At 46.1% G+C, this 24,467-nt stretch overlaps 1 protein-coding gene across 7 annotated transcripts in view; it reads right to left on the bottom strand.

The window, feature by feature from the left end:
* Positions 1–24,467, bottom strand: part of SETD5 (SET domain containing 5) — a 148,643-nt gene that overhangs the window by 61,392 nt on the left and 62,784 nt on the right. For all 7 annotated transcript variants that reach the window (XR_004646489.1, XR_004646488.1, XM_034776003.1 and 4 more), the window contains exons 3-9: positions 22,535–22,640; positions 20,778–20,989; positions 20,414–20,472; positions 19,848–20,035; positions 18,528–18,566; positions 13,650–13,892; positions 95–243 (exon numbers count right to left, since the gene is read on the bottom strand). Coding sequence is in view for 5 of the 7 variants with exons in the window: in XM_034776003.1 (XP_034631894.1) it covers positions 95–243; positions 13,650–13,892; positions 18,528–18,566; positions 19,848–20,035; positions 20,414–20,472; positions 20,778–20,989; positions 22,535–22,640 (996 nt within the window). In the remaining 2 variants the exon portion in view is untranslated. The remainder of the gene's footprint in view (positions 1–94; positions 244–13,649; positions 13,893–18,527; positions 18,567–19,847; positions 20,036–20,413; positions 20,473–20,777; positions 20,990–22,534; positions 22,641–24,467) is intronic.

Here is a 24,467-nt window from a genome sequence, read left to right as displayed (position 1 = left end):
CAGGGTTTCTGGCAGTGTGTGGTTCCCCCCCAGCGGTCCTCAATCACTCCATGCCCCCTGTGCTCTCACACTGGTCAGTGAATAGCAGTCTTACTTTTTGAAGAAATGCCCATTGACCTCAAATTGCTGCCGTAACATAACCTTTCCTCGATATTCAATTATAAGGGTATCTAATGCCAAGTCTCTTGCTGCCCTCAAGATCTTCCGGTGCTTCTGAACCCGAGTCACTCTTCCCAGCTGCAACTGCAATGGAAACCGGAACAAAATATGAGAACTCAAAACAGAACCTCAGGCAACAGCCCTGTGGATTTTATCCTATGATTTACATACGAACAAACTGGCTTCTAGTAACAGGACCTGGGAATTCTGACCAGCTCATTAACCACTCACTCCAAGACAGACATTTGGGCAATGGACAATGATTTGGAAATAATGTTTATTCATGGGAATAGGAAAATGTATCTGTGCTTACCCAAAAATGTCCTTTCTTTGAGTAATAAGGTCAACAGATCCATTAGAATTGGTACTTCAGCCTGATTGCAGCTTGGGGGCAGAACCAGACCTGTCAATCATTGGCAGTAGGAGAATGCCCCACCTCCTTAAGTTCCTTCCCTCTAGTTGAGATAATTTCCACAGCCAGGATAATTCAAAACTACTTTCCTAAATTACAAATTGAGGAAAAAGCACAATTTCTCTCACGGCTGAGCATGGTAAATTCTTCCTAATGACAACCACCCCAAATCCTTGCATGTCAATTTCCTTCTCTATTCTGGATGACCCATTTGTCTCCAGGATCTGAGGACCTTAATATTTGAAGAAAGCAAATTTTCAAGTAAGCATGGATAAACTTTCCTATTCTTCTTCATGCTAAGGTCCACAGAGCTGTTACAGTGGGATTGTCAAAGCAGTGTGTCTCCAGAGTGGGAAGCAGGATCATCCTTTAAATGTGGACACTCAAAACGAGGTAAATTATACATAAATAACTCCTCCATCTCCCCCTGGACACCAATTCACAAAGACTTTTGCGCCCCCCCCCCCAAGGCATTGGCTAAGATTGGATGACCAATATACAAACTTGGTGAACTTATGTATTGATGGTCTGATATCTGTGTAGCAAATCTCAATATTCAAGATGTGACTACTCTGCCCTGAGACTGTCAGTGCTCCTAAGGGCTGGACTGCTTAACTGAAGGAAGAATATTTCTTGAATTCACTTAGGAAACGAATCCTATGACAGTTGTGAGTGTAGTAGTATGATTTTATGTTTGTATTTTATATAATTTAGAATGAAGGATAAAGAATAATAATGTAGCATGTATTAAATGTATTGGTGTATGATTTGATCAAATCCTGCCAGCCACCCTTTTTGTTATGCATTAAAATGTTATGCTTATAAGAAGCACAGGAGGACTGCCTGTTTGAGTTCAGTGTACGACACTGGGTCCCAAAGGAGAAAACTCCAAACTTAAAAAACAAAACAAAAACCCCACACTTCTGATTGGAGACCGCAACTACCAGGCAGCTACTCTGATGGATATGAAGTGTAACAACACTTCCTGCAGTGGTTCAATCTGGGCTGTAAGGAGCAGAATGAGATTTCCAGGTCGTGGCTCTATGACTTTGCAGGATTGGAATAAGACTGATGCCCAAAGGTTTAATGTTGAGATTTGGACAAAACTTCTTTTGAACATGCTGAGAACACTCTACTACAGAGATTTGTACGTTTTGCTTGGACACTCTTGTACACCCATAATAAAACCCTCTGGAGGATTTCAAGTCTATGCTTCACTAGTTTAACATGGAGTTAAAATTATGGACTTTGCACCAGCCAGTAGAACAAGTTCTCTCTTGCAGTCCATGAAAGCAATCACTTCATCCAAATATTTATTTTAAACCAGTCTGGTTCCGGATAGAGAACTGCTTTCAATAGCAGACCTCCTCTATGAGAAGACATCCAAAGTGCCAATGCTTGGTTAATCAGGCCCGAGAGCCCCAACCGTCTCCAGCCAGAAAGATAAACAGTATCACTGCTGCTCTCTCCTTCCTATCCAGAGAGCAGTGGAAAAGGTGGGAAGACATACTGGAGGGAACTTACCCAGCTTTTGAAGTGTCATTCACTTCCTCACATTCCAGGTCCTATTACATTGAGACCCCACAGGGTACTTTATTGTTTCCAGATACAAAAAAAGATGAACAAGATATTTCTGGGTGCAGGTGCCACTCTGCTAATCCTTTAAAGGACAGTGCACATACAGATAGGAAACTGTGCTCTGCCGAGGACAGGAGAATTTCTCTCTGTGTTCTTTGTTATTATGAAAATCCTATCGGACACATTGATTATTGGACCAAAACAGCTTCATTTTCCACACAAAGAAAGAATCATTGTGTTCCAGCTGGTGGATGTTGTATTCTCTTTCTGGTATTCATTCCCTGAACTGAATTTGGAAAATCACTTAAAAAAATTGATATTCTGCATTCACCAGTTGTGAGAGTGAAGAGTATGCAACTGGAACTAGATCTCTGCCAATGCATAGAAGAGGGTGAGATGCAGACGGGATACCAGGAATTACTGGAGAGATATCTCACAAACCATGGATCATTGAGGCATGCTTGTGTATGAGATCAAAATTCCGAACAGGGTCCTGTAAGAACTGGATTTTTGTTTGTGATACTTCTTGTTTTCCATTATAGCCATCTTCATCTTATGTCAATGTTTTTTCTGATCTGAGACCTTGTTCCGGATAGTATCCATCCTCAGTCCAGACCTATGACAGACTTTCCTGGCACCATGAATCTGTCCTTGATCCAAGATTCTCTAGAAACCATATCTCTGTGCTTCCTCCACTTTTCTGTACAGACTCTTATTAGAAATATTGTCTAAGAACAGATAAGTGACTTTCTTCTTCCCTAAAGCCAACATTATTGCTACCATGATCCTGAGAGAGAGAGAGAGAGAGAGAGACTCTGGGAGCACAGGGAAGATCAAATGGTAAAGATCAAAGTTGGGAAAGGAAAGAGGCTGCCACCCATCTACAAAACACAAGAATGACCAGAACATGGTTAAGTGGGAGTGCAATGCTTTGAAGTGTAGCCTATCGGATTAACCTGCTTGCTTGCAAATCTATATCTTTTCTTATAGTTTAAGTATTTGGTTTATTGTAATAGGTTTATAGATTTATATTAAAGTAAGTTTGGCTGTAATGCAAGAGACCTACAGGCCATATCCTGTATGTTAAGCTAAGGCAAAGTGAACATATTTATATTAAGACCTTTTACCCAGAAACATAAAGTTGACTTATAGCTTGTTACCTAAATAGATAAGTACCCACACATATGTCAAGGACCTTTTATCTAGGCCAATAGACAATGAAGAATGGTATTGGGGTTTTTTTCAATTTGTACCCACAGACTTAACAGGTACACCACAATGAAACTTATGTGCGTATGTACAGGTAATCAATATGCGCATACATACTTGTCGGAGAAAAACTGAGTTCTCACTATTTTGTTAGGTGCAACAAGTCAGATGTTTTATTAACTTTTACATGTGCAGAGGGAGAGCAAACAGGTCTTTTTTCGGTAACTAATTACAGCAAGCATTTATATTTTTTATTACAGAAATAATGAGAGACAGTTGCATTTTGTTTATACATAGGCTATTTTGATATTTTATTTTTTTAGTTGTTTTGACTTTTGCTAACATACAATTATTTTTTATACTTTATTTACTTAAGGTTTTCTACACTTTATTTATGTTGAGGTCATTATAACTTTTTACACAGCTTTTTTTTACTTGCTTTACACAATTTTTGCTTCTACAAATTTTGCGTTATTAGGGTTACAGTTAGCCTGACTTTTGCTAACAAACGTCATGCATTACAGTTTTTTTTTGTTAGTTTTTTTTTTTGCTTTTACATACTAGCCTATGGAGTAAGCGTATCCTAACATTTTGTGGGTGAGGAATGAAATTTGGGCACAGGATTTATGGCACTTGTGCCCTATGAAAGAGGTGACTCACTTCCTCCACTCTCTCTATCTACGATGACTGCTACTAGTACTAGACTATACTTGTTCTTCTTAAACTTTATGTTTAAAGGGAACTAGGCTAAGCTCGGCTGCCCTACGTTTTATTCTTAGTTTATTAGGTTTTGATTTTAAGTTTAAGTAGTCAAGTAAACCCTAATGTAGTTTTGATAGCTTGCAGCATTAATTTCCTCTAAGCACTGCATCACTTACTCAAGACTTGAGAAACCTGAACTGCAAGGCTGGTCCTGTGTCTCTTACCACCAGGTCATCAAGGAAGGGTGTGAGTGTATTAACCAAAGCTTTGTAGCATATAGTATATTATCATATGTATCTTTAGAATAGCAGTAATGCAATTATAACTTTGTAACTCTGATTATTTTACCATTTGCTTACTATTTCAATTATTTTAATAAAAAGTCTTTACGACTATATCGGTCTCAGAGTGAGCTTCCTTTGTAAATTCTGTGGAGCCTGATTCGGGACAAGAACTTTTATCTTCTGATCAAACAGATTGGCGAGCCTAAAACCCATACTATTAATATTAATAATATTATTATTATTAAATAAAATACAATAAAATAAATAAATTAAATGCCCATATTATCCAAAATAAAGAACTTTTCACTTGACCAGAGCTCAAAGAGCCAGGAAGTGATTAGTACACCCTAAATCAGGCTACAGGGAAAAACAGTTACTAACCCTCTATAACTGTTCTTTGAGATGTGTTGCTCATGTCCATTCCAGGCTAGGTGTGTGTGCGCCGTTGCTGGAGAATTTCCCCTCAGTGGTATTTGTTGGGCTGGCTGTAGCGCCCTCTGGAGCTGCACGCATATGTGCCAGTATAAGGGGTGCTGTTGGCCCCTCATCCTGTCAGTTCCTCCTTACCAGTAACTCTGACAGAGAGGTCATGGAATGGACACGAGCAACATATCTCAAAGAATAACAGTTACAGAAGGTTAGTAACCATTTTTTCTTCAAGTCCATTTCATACTAGGTGACTCACAAGCAGAACCCCACGAGGTGGGCTCAGAGTTAATGGACGTGCTGACTGCAACACTGCTCTTCCAAACTGGCATCGTCTCGGGCCTGTTGGGTGATGGCATAGTGGGACGCGAAGATATGCACTGAAGACCGGGTTGTGGCTCTGGAGATGCCCTGGTTTGGGACCTGCATGAGGATCACCGCTGATGAAGCTCGGGCTCTTGTGGAATGAGCGGTTACTATGGCCGGAGACAAGACCTTCACCTGCTCATAACAAGCCCAAATACAGGTGGTTATCCAGGACAAGATCCTTTGGGTTGACACGGTTAGCCCTCTCATCCTTTCTGCTATAGCCACAAAGAGTTGCATGGATTTGCAGAAGGGTTTAGTTCTCCCAATATAAAAAGTGAAGGCCTGCCTAACGTCCAATGAATGAAGCCATCGTTCCTCAGAGTTCTTGAGAGGTTTTGGGAAGAAGACAGGTAGGAATATGACCTAGTTGTTATGGAATTGTGACACCACCTTTGGCAGGAAGGCCAGATAGGGACTCAGTTGGACCTTGTCCTTGAACACAATGTAAGGTGGTTCTGACGCAAGGGCCTTGATTTCAGAGACCCTTTTGGCCGAGGTGATCACCACAAGGAAGGCGACCTTCCAAGAAAGAAGTAGCAGGGATCACTATGCTAATGACTCGAAGGCGGGGAGGGGGGGGGAAAGAGGATGAGTTTCGACAGGAACAAATTTAAATTCCCTGGGGAATGGGAGGATAAGCATTTCAACTCAAAAAACAATGTTAAATGTTTTCATTTTTGAAAATATATTAATTCTGATGGGGGCTTATGAAAAGGGCTCCCAGAGAGTATTTTAATATCAAAAATATACCAGGTTTGTGAACCTGAGGATACAGTTTTTCCAACTTCTTGAGAAACCGGACCGTTATTTCGTGGGAGAACAGTGATCTGCTGTTCACTGGGGGGGTGGAATGCTGAGATGGCTGCCAAATGTACCTTAATAGACAAGAGGGCCAGGCCCTGCTGTTTTAGGTGGAGCAAATAGTCCAAGATAGACTGAAGGAAAGATCGAGATGGATAGAGATCATGTTCAAAAGCCCAACGAGTGAAACATTTCCACTTGGCCAAGTAAGCAGTCCTGGAGGAAGGCTTTCCACTACCTAGCAAGACCTGCTGATCCTCTTCTGAGCAGACCTGCTCTTCATGGTTCAGCCATGTAGCATCCATGCAGTTAGGTGCAAGGAGGTGAGATTTGGATGAGGAAACCAGCTGTGGTCTTGAGAAATCGGGTGCGGATGGAGTGGGAGTGAGAGCGGAGCTGCCACCGAGAGGTCCAGGAGCATGTTGAACCAATGCTGGCACGGCCATGTTGGTGCTATGAGGATAACTCATGCCTTGTCCTGCTTAATTTTTAGAAGAACTGTGTGCACAGGGGATGGGGTGTACAGTAGGTGGTCTGTCCACAACAGCAGAAAGGCACTGGAAAGGGAGCTTGGCTGTGCCGTGCAGCGAACAAAAACAATGGCATTTTCTGTTCTGCCTAATGGCAAACAGATCCACCTGGGGAGGCCCCCACTTTTGGGGGGGGAGATAGCTCAGTGGTTTGAGCATTGGCCTGCTAAACCCAGGGTTGTGAGTTCAATCCTTGAGGGGGCCACTTAGGGATCTGCGTCAAAAATCAGTACATGGTCCTGCTAGTGAGGCCAGGGGGCTGGACTCAATGACCTTTTGGGGTCCCTTCCAGTTCTAGGGGATAGGTATATCTCCATTTTTTTTTATTATTATTATTATTATTTTGGAAGATGAATTTGGTGATCTCCGGATGAAGGGGACACTCGTGGTGAGAAGAGGATCTGCTGAGGTGATCCGCCAATACATTCCAGGCCCCCAAGAGATGTGAAGCTTAGAGATGAATGGAGCGTCTCGCACAGAAGTCCCATAGATGGATGGTCTCCTGACACAGGGTTGAGGATCGAGCTTGTCCTTGCTTATTGATCTAGAACCTGGTGCTGTATTGTCTGTCAGGACTTGTACCACCTTGCCTGAGATCTGGGGAAGGAACATCTGGCATGCTAAGTACACTGCTCTGAGTTCCCTGATGTTTATGTGCAGGGAGAGTTCCTTCCTGGGACCAGAGGATCCAAGTCCTGAAATTGTTGAGGTGGGCTCCCCACGCTACGTTTGATACATCCGAAATTAGGGATACTGATGGTTGTGGGGTAAAAAAGGGCACCCCCATTATTACCGATCTTGGATCTTTCCACCAGCCCAGGGAGGCGAGAACCAGGGGAGGGACCATAACCACTGAGTCCAAGTGGTGTCTTCTCAGGGAATAAAGTGATGCTAGCCACACCTGGAGGGGCCTGAGGTGCAGCCTTGTGTATTGAACCATGTAAGTACAAGCCACCATGGACCCCAGAAGCTTGAGGCACGCCTGAGCTGTTGTGATAGGGTGGGCCATGATATTGGATATCAGGTCCGTCATGGTCTGGAAACGGGCCTCCAGCAGGAATGCCCTGGCTTGGGTTGAGTTGCGCACAGCCCGAATAAATTCCATTCTCTGAACTGGAACAAGAGTTGACATCTGCTCATTTATCAGCAGGCCCAGTGCTCAGAAGGTGGCTTGGACTGTGCTGATGCTACTCTGTACCTGAGCCTGCGACCAACTTTTGATCAGCCAGTCGCTGAGGTACAGATAGACTTGTCTGCCTCGCCACCTGAGGAAGGTTGCAACAACCAACATACACTTTGTGAAAATGTGCAGGGCTGCCGATAGGCCAAAGGAAAGGGCGGTGACTTAGTAGTGGCGCTAACACACTATAAACCTGAAAAATCTTCTCTGGTCACGGAAGATAGAAATGTGAAAGTATGAGTCCTCCAAGTCGAGGACAGTGTACAGTCCCCTGGATCCAGGCAAGGAATGGAGGAGGCCAGGAAGACCATGTGGAACCTCAATTTCCTGAGATATCTGTTGAGGCAACACAGGTCCAAGATGGGTTGGAGGTCCCCTTTGGCATTAGGAAATACTGGGAGTAGAACCTCTTCCCTCTCAAGTCTTAAGGAATGTCCTCCATGACCCCCATACGTAGGGGGGAATTACACCTTGTCATAGGTTTCACCCCCACTCTGAACTTTAGGGTACAGCTGTGGGGACCTGCATGAGAACCCCTAAGCTTAATTACCAGCTTAGATCAGTATGCTGCCACCACCAAATCGTTTAAACAACCGTTTATGAGTCATTTGGGAACTCTGTCTTCCCCCCAAAATATCTCCCTCCCAAGTACTATAACCCTTCCCTGGGTAGCCTTGAGAGACTTCTCCACCAATTTCCTCGTGAACACAGTTCCAAACCCCTTGGATCTTAAAACAAGGAAAAATCAATCAGGTTCTTAAAAAGAAGACTTTTAATTAAAGAAAAGGGGTGAAAGGAATACCTCTGTGAGATTAGCATGTAAGCTACTCTCAGAGGCAACGGATTCAAAACACAGAGGATGTTCCCCTGGGCAAAACCCTTAGTTACACAAAAGAAAACCCAATTTGATTATCCCTCTATGCAAAAAGAACAAGTCACAAAAGGAAATAAACATAAGCTAATACATTCCTTCTCTAATACTCACTACCCTGTTTGATTCCTGGGTCTTTTCACTCCGGCACAGAACTTAATGAATAGAACAAAGGAAGAACTTCCCTCCTTCCTCTTGAAACATCTTGTCCCCCCATTGGTTCCTCTGGTCAGGTGTCAGCTAGGCTAGGTGAACTTCTTAACTCTTAACTGTCTGTTTATGACACACCTCCTAGAGGAGGAGTTGATCGCGAGAAGGTCCCTGAAGAGGTATTGGTGGGAAAGAGGAGGGCAGGAACTTCAGGGTATAACCAGCTGTCACTGTCCAATGTTGTGAATGACCATGCCAGGCTGAAGAGCGACAGACGGTCCAAAAATAAAAGGGGGGCAAATTTGACACTGTGACTGGTATAGCGCCATTGGGCACACCTTCAAAAGGCCTGCTTGGGCCGATCAGAGTATCTCTGAGACCCGACTGGGAGGCTGAGGTGGGCAGAAATGGTTGGCGCCATTTATAACTCCTTCCGTTTCTTTTGTAAGGCTCCTGTCTTGGAGGTGCCGAGAACCAAGTAGGCTGCTAGGGCCTGAAGTGCTTTCTGGAAGCAGACGGAGTGTACGGGCCTAAGGATTGTAGAGCCCTGCAGTCCATGAAGTCTTGTGTCCATCTGCTCCGAGAAAAGAGAGGAGCCTTCGAAGGGGAGGCCCTGGATGGACTGTTGGACTTCATTGGGAAGCCCAGAGGACTGGAGCCTCATGGTGACCACAGAGGCTACTGTCTGGACTGCCAAGTCGGCAGCATGCAGAGCTGCCTGGAGAGAGGTCCTGGCCACGTTCTAACCCTCTTCTAGGAGGGCTGCAAACTCCTGTCTTGACTTTTGGGGCAGGGAGTCTTTGAATTTATTCAGGGAGTCCCACAGATTAAAATCATATCTCCCCAGCAAAGCGAGTGCAGGTGTTCAAACTCGCCTGCCAGCACAGAATTCTTTTCTGCCCTCTTTGAAGTGGGAACCAAAGAAGGAGGAGTTTGCCACAGGGCCTGGATTGGTCCCATCACGGTCTCACTGATGGGCAGGGCCAGCCTGGATGGAGCTGCTGCAGCCAGGATATCAATAAGACTGTGTGATGTCTCTGAGCTCCTCGATCTCCAAGCCCAGGTTTGAAGCGACCCGCTTCAGATGGTCCTGCTGGGCCCAGAAATCATCCTGTGGAAGCAGGCTACTGGGACCCGTGACACCTTGGCTGGGTATGACAAGGAGAAGGCTTGCCCAGGAGGAAGGGCTCCTCCTTCTTCCTCTGCTTTGACTATGTCCACTGGAGGCATCTCCTGGATGTCAGTACTGGAGTCAGTAGCAGAGTCGGGGTTCGGTGCCAAGTGGGAAGGAGCGGTAGCCCATCTTCCGGAAACCACAGAGTGGGACTGGTGGGAGGAAGAACCCAGCATCAGGGGAAACCCCGAGGTTCCAATAGTGCCACTGCATAGGCCAGTGACCCGCTGGCCAGATGCCTGCTGGAGGACTGGTGTTGAAGCTCAGTGGAGCATAGGCTGGGTACTGATGGTGGGCTTTTGGCGACACATGACGTTCCCCTTCAGACGCTGAAGAGGATTCTTCTCTCAGCAACCACAGAGGAGTAGTACCCACTTCTGCCTCCATGGGGTGCCAGGGCTCCGGGGACCAGTGGTGTGCCCGAGATTGAGATGCTGGGATAAAGTGCGTCTTTCCCCTAGGTAGTGCTGGGGGATCTGGTGCTGGGAAGGTGTTCAACGCACCCTGTTCCCTCCTGTTTCCAGTCGCCACAGCTGGTGGGTGCCCCATTGGTGCTGGCAGGACCGGAAAAAAGAGAAGAAGCAAATGTTCTTCCACATTTGGGCAGTTGCCACGCTCATCACTCCACAGCGATCTGCTGGGGGAGAGAAGGTGGAGGAGAGCCATGGCGACCCGCAGCGCCAGCTGGGAACGGCAGCCCAACAGCCAGGGCACGGTGACCCGCAGCGCCAGCTGGGAACGGCAGCCCAACAGCCAGGGCATGGCGACCCGCAGCGCCAGCTGATGATGACAGCTTGATACTTTCTCAGTCTTGTAGGTCTGTCAGGACACCTCTGCCGCTCTTATATATCTCCCCAGTGTGTATGAGAACAGTTAGATAGTTATAGATTGTCTAGGGGAATGCAGACCTCCTAAGGGTAATTTTGCAGAACTCATTACACTCTTGCCTGACAGTCTCTCCTCTATTTGGTTTCGATAAAAAATTATAGTTTACGATTTTATTCTCTAACTTGTATGTGAAATGCTGACCTTCCTTTTCTAAAGAGGAAGAATTCCCCTGGTGATGGGAGAGATCTGCATGCTTCAAGAATCAGCATGTCTATGGCCTGGTCCTTTCTGCACTGATATGCCATGCTGCACTCTGAAGGTAAGGAGGGAAATGGTGCTGAATGTATTATTCATTTTATCGCCCTTTGGGAGTTTGTCCCTATGATCCTGCTTCAGAGAGTAGCAAACTTGAGCTCAGAGATTGCTCTGAAAACATTTCAAGTGGATAGCAATCTCCCTGTGCTCAAGGAGGTTGGGCTTATTTGTCTCCCTTCCCCCACATGGGCCCCTTATAGGTCTGTCAAGGAAGGTATTGGCCTGGGGCTCAGGGATGGGCTTACGGTGACCAGATGTCCTGATTCTATAGGGACAGTCCCGATTTTTGGGTCTTTTTCTTATATAGGCTCCTATTACTCCCCACCCCTATCCCAATTTTTCACATTTGCTGTCTGGTCACCCTAGATGGGCTCCTCCAAAGCTCTACCTCCTCTACTACATTGGAGCCACATGAGCCATAGACGTCTGTTTCCACTGAAGGACAGTTGTGTGTTACAGGAGTCAGCAGGGGGAAGGAGTTGGGCTTGTAGATCCTTGCTGCACTCTCCAGCGTTGGCAGCATCAGTGCTGTCTCTGGTGCCCTCCATCTGCAACCCGCAGGGTAAGCGAAGACAGAGGAGGCCATCACGCTCCACAGCCAAAGGCATGATTGCTGTTGCGGGCTAGAGAGACTACAGCGCTATCTTCCCCCAGGTGCTCTATCCTTCTGACATCACGCTCCTCATGGAGATGGGGGAGGGGGACTGCCTGCCCCAGAGCCACTTCTTTCAAATCCTGCCAGGCTCCCTTCCTGCCAGGGGATGGGGGGCCAAGACAACCCCATCTAGACTGGGCTGCATCTTGCCTACCAGGGCCAGCTGAGCTCTGCAGCAAGACACTCGATAAGTGGGGGAGCAGGAGACAGAGACCTTTCCTTTCATTGCTGGCCTTTCTGGGCCTAGATTGCTCCCTGAAGCAAGCAGGGCACCAGCTGATGCAATGCCTCCGAAGGGGAAGTGAAGCTGAGGGGACAATCTCCTCAAAAATCCAGTACAGACTTGGGACACATCTGGGAATTAGACAAGACACATTGAGTCCAACTGTTGGTCTAAAAATTTGAAGCAAAATTTGGAATTTCCCTCAGAAAAGCTTTGCAGTGGGGAGGGCTGATTAAGCCACTGGCTGCTGTAAAAACAGAAAAAACTGGAGGGAACATCAGGAAGTAGGAAATAACCCCTGCTCCAGAGACTGAAAGGTCTGATGCCGCCCCTAATCCGTAAGGCTGAAGTACCCATTGCAATGGATGTGTGGACCTTAGCATGAAAAGAAAATATATTCCAGGAAGGCATAAAACATCCCTTATGTAGCAGCAATGGTTTGGCTAGGCCAGGAAGATTTCTGGACCTATCCCTGAGAAGGACCCCATTCTTCTATAAACAGAGTTGGGAAGGGTGTACAAGAAGTCGTAAAGACTCTTGGCCTGATGTCTCATGAATAAGGCTACAATTTTTTCATGGAGGTCGCGGAAGTCACGAATCCATGTCTTCCAGCGACCTCCATGAATTCAGCCCTGTCGTCTGGGAACTGCAGCGGGGGGACTCCAGCTCCCCTGTAGTTCCCAGCTGCTGTGGGCCCCATGCAGCTCTTAATTGCTGCAGGTGGTGGTGAGCCTCCCCGCAGCTCCTGGCCACTATGGGTGGCAGGGCTTCCCTCCCGCTCACAGCAGCCAGAGGCTGCCGGGCGGCGCGGCCCCTGGAGTTCCAAGCAGCTGCGGGCACTGTGGGTCCTTCAAAGCTCCCGGCGGCCGTGGGGGTATCCTGGAGCTCTGAGCCCCCACAGGCGGTGGGGGCCCCCGGAGTGGCCCCGCAGCTGCCAAACCTCTGCAGGCGGTGTGGGGACCCCGCAGCTGGGCTTTGTCAGGGATATTATTAGTAAAAGTCAGGGACAAGTCACGGGCTTCTGTGAATTTTTCCTTATTGCCAGTGACCTGTCCATGACTTTTACTAATAATATCCATGAGTAAATCTTAGCCTTAGCATGAATTATACTAACCTCTTCCTTCTAGAGGCAGAAACATAGAACTGGAAGGGATCTTCAGGGTCATCGAATGCAACCCCTTGATACTGCAGGCAACTTCGTCATATAATCCTATTCATAAACTAAAACTAGTTGGGTTATTTGCCTGCACTAATCCTATTGGGAGGCTGTTCCAGAAACTCACCGCTCATGGTTAGAAACCTTCTTCGAATTTTCAGCCTGAATGTATGCACAGCCAGTTTATACCCATTTGTTCTTGTGCCAACATTGTTCATTTTGCTTAAACAGCTCATCTCCTCTCAGGTGTACATATAGACACCAGTCATATCCCCTCTCGGCCTTCATTTTGCTAGGCTACACAAGCCACACTCTTTTAGTCTCCTCTTGTAAGACAAGCTCAATTCCCGATTGGCATTGGAGCCCTTCTCTGTACCTGTTCCAGTACGAATTCATCTTTCTTGAACCTGGATGACCAGAACTGCACACAATTTTCCAGATGAGGTTTTACCAATGCCTTGAACAATAGCATACCTCCCTATTTCTACTGCAAATACTTATACACATATATGCCTTTATCTGCATCTGGGACTTGAAATGGCCTTCTTGCTCACCCAGCCCAGACCTTGCACCTAGGACCCCATGGGATTGGCCTCCATTTGCTCCTGTATTCACTCTGGTTCTTACCTGCATCTGGGACCCAATAACTGTATTATTGCAGGCCAACTCTGTCTTGTTGATTGTGTCCAGCACAGCAGTTTTGCCCACAAATTCTTTATTGGTGCTTAGATGCCGTTCCAGGAGGTTCTGTACATCAGCACTGTACTGGTTAGTAAAGGCTTCTTCATACTGATCTGTCCAGAGCCGTATCCGGTTCTCCCACCCCTCAGCTGTGTTCTCATCCAGGGCATGTGCTTCAGAAGGAGAATTCTGCATCAAAGAACATAGGGTGAATGAATAGCACTTGCTGGGAGAAAACTCGATCCTAGAATCTCTGGTGGAAGTGCTGGAGCTCACCAACCTTCTTCCTCTATTGCCAGAACTAGCAAAGTGAATTGTTCACCAAGCCCTGGGGCCCCACTCAACTACTCAGATGATCACATGGGTACCCAAGAGGTGGTACCATTTTACACCCTCTAGCACAGAGCATAAAGCTGCTTCTTACTAGCGAGCCATGGAAAATTTTGCATTGAATGAAACCCATAAGGGGCACACTGCTTGAATTGTCCTATATGGAGAGAAGACAGACTCAGAGGCATGGGGAACAGAGAAACAAGACCGATTTTTCTCACTTGCCTCCTGATCTCCTCCTTTTTCCCTGCTCCTCTTGCATACTCTTCCCCTTCCAGCCCTTTATTCCCCACTCCTCATTTTGCACTCGCCCCAACATTCATTCTATACACCTCTACCCCAATATAACACAAATTTGGATATAACGCGGTAAAGCAGTGCTCCGGGGGAACAGGGCGGGGCTGCACACTCCGGTGGATCAAAGCACGTTTGATATAACACGGTTTCACCTATAACACGGTAAGATTTTTTGGCTCCCGAGGACAGCGTTATATCGAGGTAGAGGTGTAGTTCCCAACCCCCAAAACAGAAAGGACAAAACACAAAAAGGTAAATGTTTAAGAATAAAAAGTAGAAATAGGCTAGTAAAAATGCACACTTGTGTAGAGGTTGCAAAAAGGGAAACTTAGAAATAACAGAACAGGTGGAGGATTAAATAGTAGAAATAGACACATAATAAAATAGTTAAAAATAACAAAAAAACACTTCACTCCAGTTCGGAACATTACAGATGTGCCCATTGTCCAAGCACTCATCATTCTGTGTCTTGATTACTGCAACATCCTGCCCTCTGATCTTGACAAATGCAATCTTGTTCCGCTCATATCCACTAAGAATGCTGCTGCTAAGATCATTTTCCTAGCCTGTCACTTTGACCATGTGTCTCGGTATCTCTCCACCAGCTCCCTGGTCTCTACCGAATTAAACGTAAGTTGTTTGTATTCACTTTCAAGGACACTCAGGATCAATCCCCACTTTACATATAATTTCTTATTTGCTGCCAATTCCTACCTCCAACTGACCCATGATTCCAGCCTCCATCACCTAGTTGTAAAGTTTTCATAAACATGCACCTTCATGCTTTCTCCCAGGCTAACCCCTGCGTTTGCGAGGCACTCACCATAAACATCTGCAAAGCTACCTCATTATCCTCCTTCAAATGCTCCTTTGCTGTGATGCCTACAAAGAACTTGACAACAGTCAGGCTGCTGGTGTGCTAAGACCACTGCCTACCAGTAGCACTGTCTCATGGTTTCCCTGTAATCCCACATATCTATACACATCTGTTTTTTGTTTCACACTTAGATTGTAAGCTCCTTGGGGCAGGAACTGTCATTTTGTTCTTTGTTTGTACAGCACCTCGCACAACAAAGTTCTGGTCCATGACTAGGGCTCTAGGCGTGACGATGATGTAATTAATAAATAATTGTAAAATAAATATGTAAGTATACAATATTAGCACTGTTAGCTTATCCTACCTTCCCTTCCATTGTTTTTACCCTGATTTGCTGCATTTTCTCTTAAACCAGACTGTTTTTTACATGTTTGTGCAGCACCCAATACAGTGGAGGGCTCTAACCCTGAGCATAAATAGAATGGGTGCAGAACCGGGCAATGAAAAGTGGCTAGAAGCATGGAAAGACCTCTGCATGAGACGATATTGAGAAGGCTGGGATTGTAGTTTTGACAGGAAATTAATGAGGCCATGATAAAGGCATTATTAAAAGTGAATGAGAGAAAATATAATTAGGTGCTCCTGTTTACCCTCTCTTATAAGACTACAGCAAGGGAGCCAAACAAAATTGGAAGGCAATAAATTTAACAGGGAAATTCTTTTTACATGACATAATTAACCCATGGAACTCTCTGACACAAGATACTGAGGCCAAGAATTTAGAAGGATTCATAAAGGACTGAAATGTTTTTGGCACTGATACTTCAGTGACAGGCACCACAGAATAACCTCAGAGCATAATAAGAAAATTCACAATTATGTTAGATCAGATAAACAAAGGATAACAATATTCAGAAACATGAGTTACATATATAATTGTCCACTACAGGATTTTGTGCAACTTCCTCTGAACCATCTGGTACTGGCGACTATCAGACCAAGATACTGAACTAGGATGGTGAGACATACCAGGTACAATCCAGACTAATGACTAGCTGTGTCACCCCTGCCCTCTATCCTGGGGGGCGCTTTACAATGCTTTGCTGCTGTAACCTCCAGCCTGGACTCTACCCTGGTATGTCAAAGTGGCACAGCAAGCAGAGTTTAGGCACAGCTTGTTTTTTTAAATGAGGTTTACACTTTATGCACTGGTATACCAAATTTTAAGTGAGTCTCAAGTGTGATGGCTGGAAACAGTCTGGTGTTGTCTGTGCTGCAAGAACACAAAGAGGGTTTTCTAACAAGCCAGGGAAGACACTTGCTAACCCATAAAAAAATCCGACCAAGTGGGTATTCACCCACGAAAGCTCATGCTCCAATACGTCTGTTAGTCTATAAGGTGCCACAGGACTCTTTGCTGCTTTTACAGATCCAGACTAACACGGCTACCCCTCTGATACTTGACATAAAAAAATCATTACAGAAGGACCAGGGCCCACTGTCAAGGTGCAGGAACAGAAATACAAAGCATGTTGGACCTAGAAGTAATTAAAGCTTCTGACAGTTCTTGGGCTTCGCCTGGGATCTGGATCTCTCAGAAAGACAACACTGTAAGGTTTTGTGCTGACTGTAGAAAACTCAATGCTGTCACAGAGCCAGATGTGTATCCCATGCGTACAACTGATGATATGCTGGACATTTTAAGCAAAGCTAAATATCTCAGCTCTTTTGATTTAACTAGAGGTTACTGACAGATTCCTTTCAAAAAGGATGCACAGAAAAAATCTGCTTTCACCAATGATACGGGACTCTATGAGTCCACAATGTTACCGTTTTGGTTAATGCAGGGAACATCCTTCCCCCTAGACTTTTTGTCTCCTGGTACTCAACTGGAAATGTTTTTCAAGAAGGGACTGAAACTGTAAAAGGGAAGGACAAACATGCCAAGGCACCCCCTTTCTCCCTCAGTGCCCATTGCATTCACTGCACCTGAAATGACAATGGGAGAAGGGGTCCTGAACTAAGAAGTTTGGTCAGTAAGATTGCTGAAAGCATATGATGAGAAACGGCACCAGTAGCATTTTAACTTTATTTTCTTATAACCCTTTCTGACTTTTATGCCTCATTACTTGTACTCATTTAAAATCTCTTTATAGTTAATAAACTTGTTTAGTCTGCAGAAGAGAAGAATCAGGGGGGATTTGATAGCTGCTTTCAACTACCTGAAAGGGGGTTCCAAAGAGGATGGATCAAGACTGTTCTCAGTGGTAGCAGATAACAGAACAAGGAGTAATAGTCTCAAGTTGCAGTGGGGGAGGTTTAGGTTGGATATTAGTAAAAACTTTTTCACTAGGAGGGTGTTGAAGCAATGGAATGGGTTACCTAGGGAGGTGATGGAATCTCCTTCCTTAGAGGTTTTTAAGGTCAGGGTTGACAAAACTCTGGCTGGGATGATTTAGTTGGGGTTGGTCCTGCTTTGAACAGGGGGTTGGACTAAATGACCTTCTGAGGTCCCTTCCAACCCTGATATTCTATGATTGAATCTAAGACTGGGAGTGTGTTGGGATCACCCTGCAGTCTAACCAAGGCTGGTGAGAGCCAGAGAGTAACCCCAGCGTGGCTGACAGGCTGAAGTTGCACACAGACACTCAGGGTGTGGCTTGCATGCTCGAAGGCTGTTTGTGAACAATCCAAGTGGGAACTCCTTCAGCAAGTAAGGCACCCAAAGCTGCAGGGCAGGGGTGACACAGCTGATCATTAGTCTAGATTGTACCCTGGTACATCACAGATGGACCTTGGTCTGATCTGATAGATAAATGCCACATTTCTATGACAGTGCTTTGGTCCAAATGTAACCCTTTCCCCAGAAATGGTACCTGTGAGACAACCATTACCAATCCAGAAAGCCTGAATACTTACATTCATCCTTCCCAGTTCATGGGGCATGGAGAGGAATAACACCATTTCTATTATGGACCCAATATTATTTAAACTTATATGGTATTAGATACCAAAGTGATAGACAACTTACAAGTACATTAGATTAGATTAATCAAATGACAGCTTACCTGACTAGATACTGGGCCAAGACTCAACCCTGCGTTCTCGGACCCAAAATCTCTCCTCACAGCTGTCACTGATCAGCCTCACCCTAGGTAGCAGGATGGGGTTTACCCAGCAGAGAGAAATTGATGAGTCCTCTCAGGTGAAAGCAGAGTTCACCAACCAATGGGACTCAGAAAAGGTTCCTTTGTGGTGCGTGAAAGGTCAGGGCTTGTCCAGAAGCTAGTGTTGGAATCAGAGAGCTCCACACAGACAAATCAGGAAAAAAACTACTGAGAGAAGTGACACAATCATGCGGGCAGCTCAGTTCCACTCACCTTCATCCGCAGAGATTTCCGTGAACCTTCTCGAAAGGCCTGTGCCCAAAACAAGAGAACGGTGCCCATCAGTATTTATACCCTTTCTTTAGATTTCTATAAAGCACTCTCCCCCCACTCGATGGAATCCAAGGATCACATTTAAATTAGATAACATTAAACATGTAAATTTCTCCCAGCCCAACGGCCCAGAGACCACAGCATTTCACAAAAGATGGCCGAAGCCGCAGGAAGATTTAAACAGGAGGTGCCGGACCTGAACAGAAAAGCCCCACAGAAGGACTCCAGCAGACATTCTGAACTGAGAAAGTTCACCCCCCCCCCACCCCGACCTGACTAAGGCAAAATCTTGGGACCACGAGAAAGAGCGAGCTGACCAATCTCATCTGCCTTGGTAAGGAGGAGGGTCGGGGACCATCTCTCATTGAGCTTTTTTATTCAGTAATACTAAGAATTGAACCAGAAGGTTTTAACAGCAACTACTGCAGATCACAGAGGGTTGGTGCTATCAACTCCTTAACCCTAATGAGTAAGCTGTATTCTGTTATCTCTGTGGCTGCAGATCAAATTCAAGGAAAGCCCAAGTAAGTAGCAAATTACACTAATCAAGCTGCTGGTGAAGAAGACACAAATAGCATGTATTGTCTGCTTCACAACACACACAGGCATGATGAAGAACAATCCAAAGCTATCTGAAATCCCCAAACCCTTTCATCAGACTCAGACCACCTCAAAGAAAGCCACCCAGAAGTGCCACAAGTTGTGGGTAGTCCAGAAAGGGAGCTGTAAGACAATGAAAAGCACGCATGGAGATCTCCTTCCCAAGAATCAGCTCACCCCATGCAGAACAGTTCTGCCCCCCCCCCCCCCCCCCAGTAACTGCATCCCACACACAGCACACACCTTTGAGAAAGAAGAACAGAGTCCTCTTAACATTTCAGTCCCATCATATCAATGAACCCTCTGCCACAGGCAGATGTGGACCCCTGAAGAGGTTTTTCTGAACTCTGATGAACCAGCAGGGGGAATGGAGATGCAATTCAAAACCAAACCTAAAGCCTCTGAATACCAATGGGCAGTGTAGGGAAACAAAGGGGAAGACAGATCAATCTGTAAGCTCCAGGCTGGGGTGGCCAAGCAGCTCATAAAGATGAGGCAGTGGTGGGACATGAGGACTTCCTGCCCAGACAGGCATTGCTTACACAGAGTAACCAAAGGATGAGCCACACTTGGGCATGCCGACCACAGTAGGGGTCAGCCTAAACTCACCAATACTGCGTCCCGCATTTGGTCTGGGCTGTTTTTGCCATGCTCAAATACCTTGATTTTCTTGGCCTTTGGTGCAGTGCGAGCTTTCTCCATACTCCTCTTCCTCTTCTTAGGTTTGTTTCTGCGGACCCGATTAACAGTGAGAGTGATGCTTGTGGGTGTGTGCTGCGTAGCTGTGTACAACACTGTGGAGGGGGAGAGCTCCTCATCCCAACTCTCAGTTGCACTACTGTCTCCACCTGCAGGGAGGAGTATCATGTTAGCAACTTTATGTCTACCATGGAGAGATCTGCATGTCCCCTGGTCCCCCTTCACGATGATTTGCTAGTTAGACATTGCTCCCCAACCTGAGAGCCCCACAAGCTCAACCTCCCCTCCACCACTCTCCCAACCTTCTGACACTGCACAAGATGACATTACTGCATATTTGGTCTCTCTGCCCCCCAGAGAACTTGCCACATCCCTCGAGTCCCAACGGTGAAAAGGAAAAGACACATGAGTGTGTTTATCACAGCTATAGGTGATTAGAGCACTGAGAGACAGTAACGAAGAACCTTCTGGCCCTGTTGGAGGAGACAACAGTGTCACCATTAGTCTCAGCATAACCGCAGCCTTACCTGACACATTGTCCTGCTTCCGGCGGCGGAGTCTGATCACTTTCCCCCTGCTCATTCCCCTGCAAAAGGAGAATGAACAATTGAAGCCAGTTTTGTAAGGGTCAGTCAACCTGAAAGTCAACCAGATGTCACAAGCTGCATGCCCTCTAAGGGGCCTACGGTGGTAAAAGCATCAATTTATCATTCTCATCTCCACTCCTAGTGCCCCCAACACTTGTCAGGTTGACAGAGCTAAGGGGGAGGGCCGATACTTGGCAAAGCACTCGACAGAACACTTCAACCAGCAACAGGAAGTCCATCCCCAACTCAAATGTGATAGTCTGGCATTAGAAGCCATCCAGTTCTGCGATGCATCAGAAGTTACCTGCATTTGTCACACTTGATGAGGAAGCCATCTTGAGAGAGAGTGCAGTGACACCAGCTGGGAATGGACTCTCCCTCTGAGGAACTCTCACTGTCCCCAGAGTTCTCCTCGTCAGGAGAGTGCAAGCCATTCAGCTCAGCACGAGGGATGATAGTCTGAACTGGGGGAGATGCTGGAGGGGTCGGAGGAGGAGGAGCTCCATAATTATGATCCTGAAAATAAACATCTCCATCAGAATTATTTTGAACATAGGGAGTTCAAAGTCTCAGGGTATGTTTACACTGCAGTTGCGCTGCTGCTGCACTTCTGGTGAAAGGAGAGAGCTCTCCCATTGGCTTAAGAACTCCTGCCTCCACAGTGGCGGTAGCTATGTCGAAGGGAGAAGCTCTCCTGCCAACATAGTGCTGTCCAATCTGCTGCTTAGGTTGGTGTAACTTATGTCACTCCGGGGTGTGGATTATTCACACCCCTAAGCAACATAAATTATACCAAAGTAATTTATAGCGTAGGCATAGCCTAAAACTCAGCTCTAACTCAACAGCCATCCAAGAAACCAACAAACAATCTGAATGGAAAACAGCAGTTTGCAAACAGCTTGAAGCAATAGCTTTGAGAGGCGTGAACTGCACTATTTGTCTCAATTTTTTACTATTTGTCACTATTTTTCTCAAACCTCTGAGAACAATTCAAATGTCAATATTGACTGTTTCACTGCTAATTGTTTTGAAAAAACATCCAGCTAATGTGCTTATCCCAAAATCTCAAACCACTTTCCATGCTTTCCCTCTGCAGATGTCGTCTCCAACTTCTCCCCAACCTTCCCAAGTTCTGACAGGTATGTGTTTTCAATATGAAAATCTGCAGCACGCTGAAAACGAAGTGTGAAGACAGTGTAAAATAAATTGCAGTTGGTATCAAACACCACCAGCAAGGATACTCTGGAAGGTGTTACACATTCATAAACTTTGTTCAACAAAATCCTCCACTTTAAAATTTAAAGGAAGCTGTTGCAGATTTTCCTATTTGCCTCACAGAGCATTACAGGAAGCAGGGGATCTTGCCACTGAACCTACATCAAGCTTGCTGAAGAGAACATGGGGCCTTGAGAGTAACAAACACACAAAATGCAGGAAGTTTGGCAGGACTCAGTCACACTGCTGTTGCCCCAAAATAAGCTATACCAGCAGTTTTCAAACTGGGGCACACGTACCCCTAGGGGTACACGAGCTCTCATCAGGAGGTATGCGAGAAAAATCCTGTAATGGAAGACAACGCATTTTATTTAGTACAGAGGTTTAGTACTAGTGGGGCAAGGAGGAACATTCTGTGGGGGAAGCAGCGACACCAGCCCTGCACAGTGTGGCTTGGGGAGGGAACGCCGTCTCCATTCCTTACTGGGCCAATCTCAAATGTTTGGTTGCGTCCCGCCCAACCAAGACAGACTGAGTGGCCCACTGAGGTGAGGCTTGCCCAACAGTTAGTAAACCTCTAGAAGATGTTGCTAAAGGGAAGGCAGAAATCTGGGGGGGGGGGGGGGGCACGTGACCCCCGCATGCCCCCACCCCCGCATTGCCTCTGTCTCTCTCAGATGGAGGTACAGAGTAGACTGCATAGTACGCAGCCTACAAAGTTTGAGCTAAACAAAACTGCAGTTCAGGTTATGTAGGGAAAGGGCTAGAGAAGGAGCAAGGGAGCAGAGTGTAAAGGAAGGGGCTGGTACAGTGTAATGCTCTGCAGATTAAAGGGTGAGTACTCACTGCATAAGGCAGCCCTCGATAGCTGTGCCTCTGGGTGGCCTCATAGCCATGACTGGAGTACACATTCTTCTCATCGACAGCTGGACTAGCTTCCACGGACTCTGGGCTGCAGAAAATTGCCAGAAGTAAGATCCATCAGTGTGGAACCAAATTCCCCCTTGTCAGGCACTTGCCAATATCTCAGCATTCTCCTCTTTCCCACTCGGCAGAAGTGTAAACGCACTGTTAAGAGATCTCAGGGAAACTGAGGTACATTATCCAGTTCACAATGTGGCCCATACATGGAGGATGGGGGTGTAGGATAAACCTGTGATTGACAGACAGAACAGGCAGCTAAGCAGGGTTCATGCTAGATAAGGGGTAACTAACGCATCTCCTCATGCTGAAGCAGGAGAGGAGTAAGAAACATGCTGACACAGCCAGACACATTATGTGCATACTCTCATTTTCCTCCACTATCTTCACATTCACCTCCAGATACAGTTCAGGATTTCCTGCCTTGATTTTAAAACCCTCCATGGACTTGTTCTATCTGGGCCTATGATCCTTATCACACCCTTCTTGTGCCCCACTCCACGCCCCCTGCCTGGCCAGTGCTGATTTAGTCTCAGTCTCACCACACTGACACTCCACCACCTTCTCCTCCTTTAAATCCAAAAAGAGCATCTCCAAACTGCAGATGAACACACCTCTCCTGCCTTTATGCCTGTTCTTCTTCCCCTCAGCTACTAAGGCTATGTCTACTCTACGGACGTTACAGAGGCACCGTGTACCGCTGCAGCTGCGCTGCTGTAAGGTCTCCTGTGTAGCCACTGTATACTGACAGGAGAGCGCTCTCCCACTGGCATAATTAAACCACCCCCAACAAGTGGTGGTAGCTATATCGGCAGGAGATGCTCGCCTGCCGACATAGCGCTGTCCACACTGATGCTTTTGTCAGTGAAACTTTATGTGAGTCGGGGGGGGGGGGGGGGGGGGTTGGCACCCCGACCGACAAAAGTGCTAGTGTAGACAAAGCCTTAGTGTCACTTAACTTCACAGTGTTTTGGGATATAATTTGTATGGAAGCTACAGTTGTCCTAAAAACATCTTGCACAGTTTGGGATGGTTAAGATTCCATGTTGCAAAGAAGGGTCAATAAAACTCATGGCTTGGACAGAAAAGGGCATAGGCAAAGCAGGTTGGCTTTATGCTTCCTACATGCCGACATGTGTTGAACGGGAATTTTTTTGCTAACTTAAAATGACAATGCATATTTTCACCACATGGTGGCGAAAAATATCAGGTCAAAATCAAGTATAAAGTGTGCTATTGGTGAAGGACTGCAGGAGTTCTGGGCAGAGGAGGGATAGATGCAATTCAGCACAGGGAAGCGGTAGATAATGAGGGCAGCGACAGAATACCAGAAAGGAAATACCCTCTCAATTGAGAGGCATTCCAAAACAGGAGATGGAAGAGGACATACTACTGCCCATGTACAATTATAGGTTGCATTGGAAATGACACAGGAAACAAGTGAATCACATCTGTAGTTCCCGGGCAGGTCTACATTTAAAACACTGCGGCAGTGCAGCTGCGGTGCTGTACGCTTCTGTAAGGTTGCTACTTTCCCAACAGGAGGCCTTTTCCTATCAGTGTAGGTACTGCACTTCCCCAAGAGGCAGCAGCTCCGTCGATGGGAGAAGCCCTGCCATCAAAATAGCGCTGTCTACATCGGGGGTTAGGTCTGTATATCTGCATTGCTCAGGGGTGTGGCTTTTTCTCACTCCTAGGTGACGCAGTTATTCCAACGTAAATTTATAATGTAGACTTGGCACCAGTCTCCCCTTCAAAGATTATAGCACAGGAGAAGGGGCAAAGCAGACAGAAAAGCAGGATTCTCACTCCTGGGTCTTGTGTTGCCAGTGTGAATCCGGCAGAACTCTAAACACTA

Source organism: Trachemys scripta, chromosome 7 (assembly GCF_013100865.1).
Source record: "Trachemys scripta elegans isolate TJP31775 chromosome 7, CAS_Tse_1.0, whole genome shotgun sequence".
Taxonomy (NCBI): domain Eukaryota; kingdom Metazoa; phylum Chordata; order Testudines; family Emydidae; genus Trachemys; species Trachemys scripta.
This window is presented reverse-complemented; position numbering and strand designations above follow the sequence as displayed.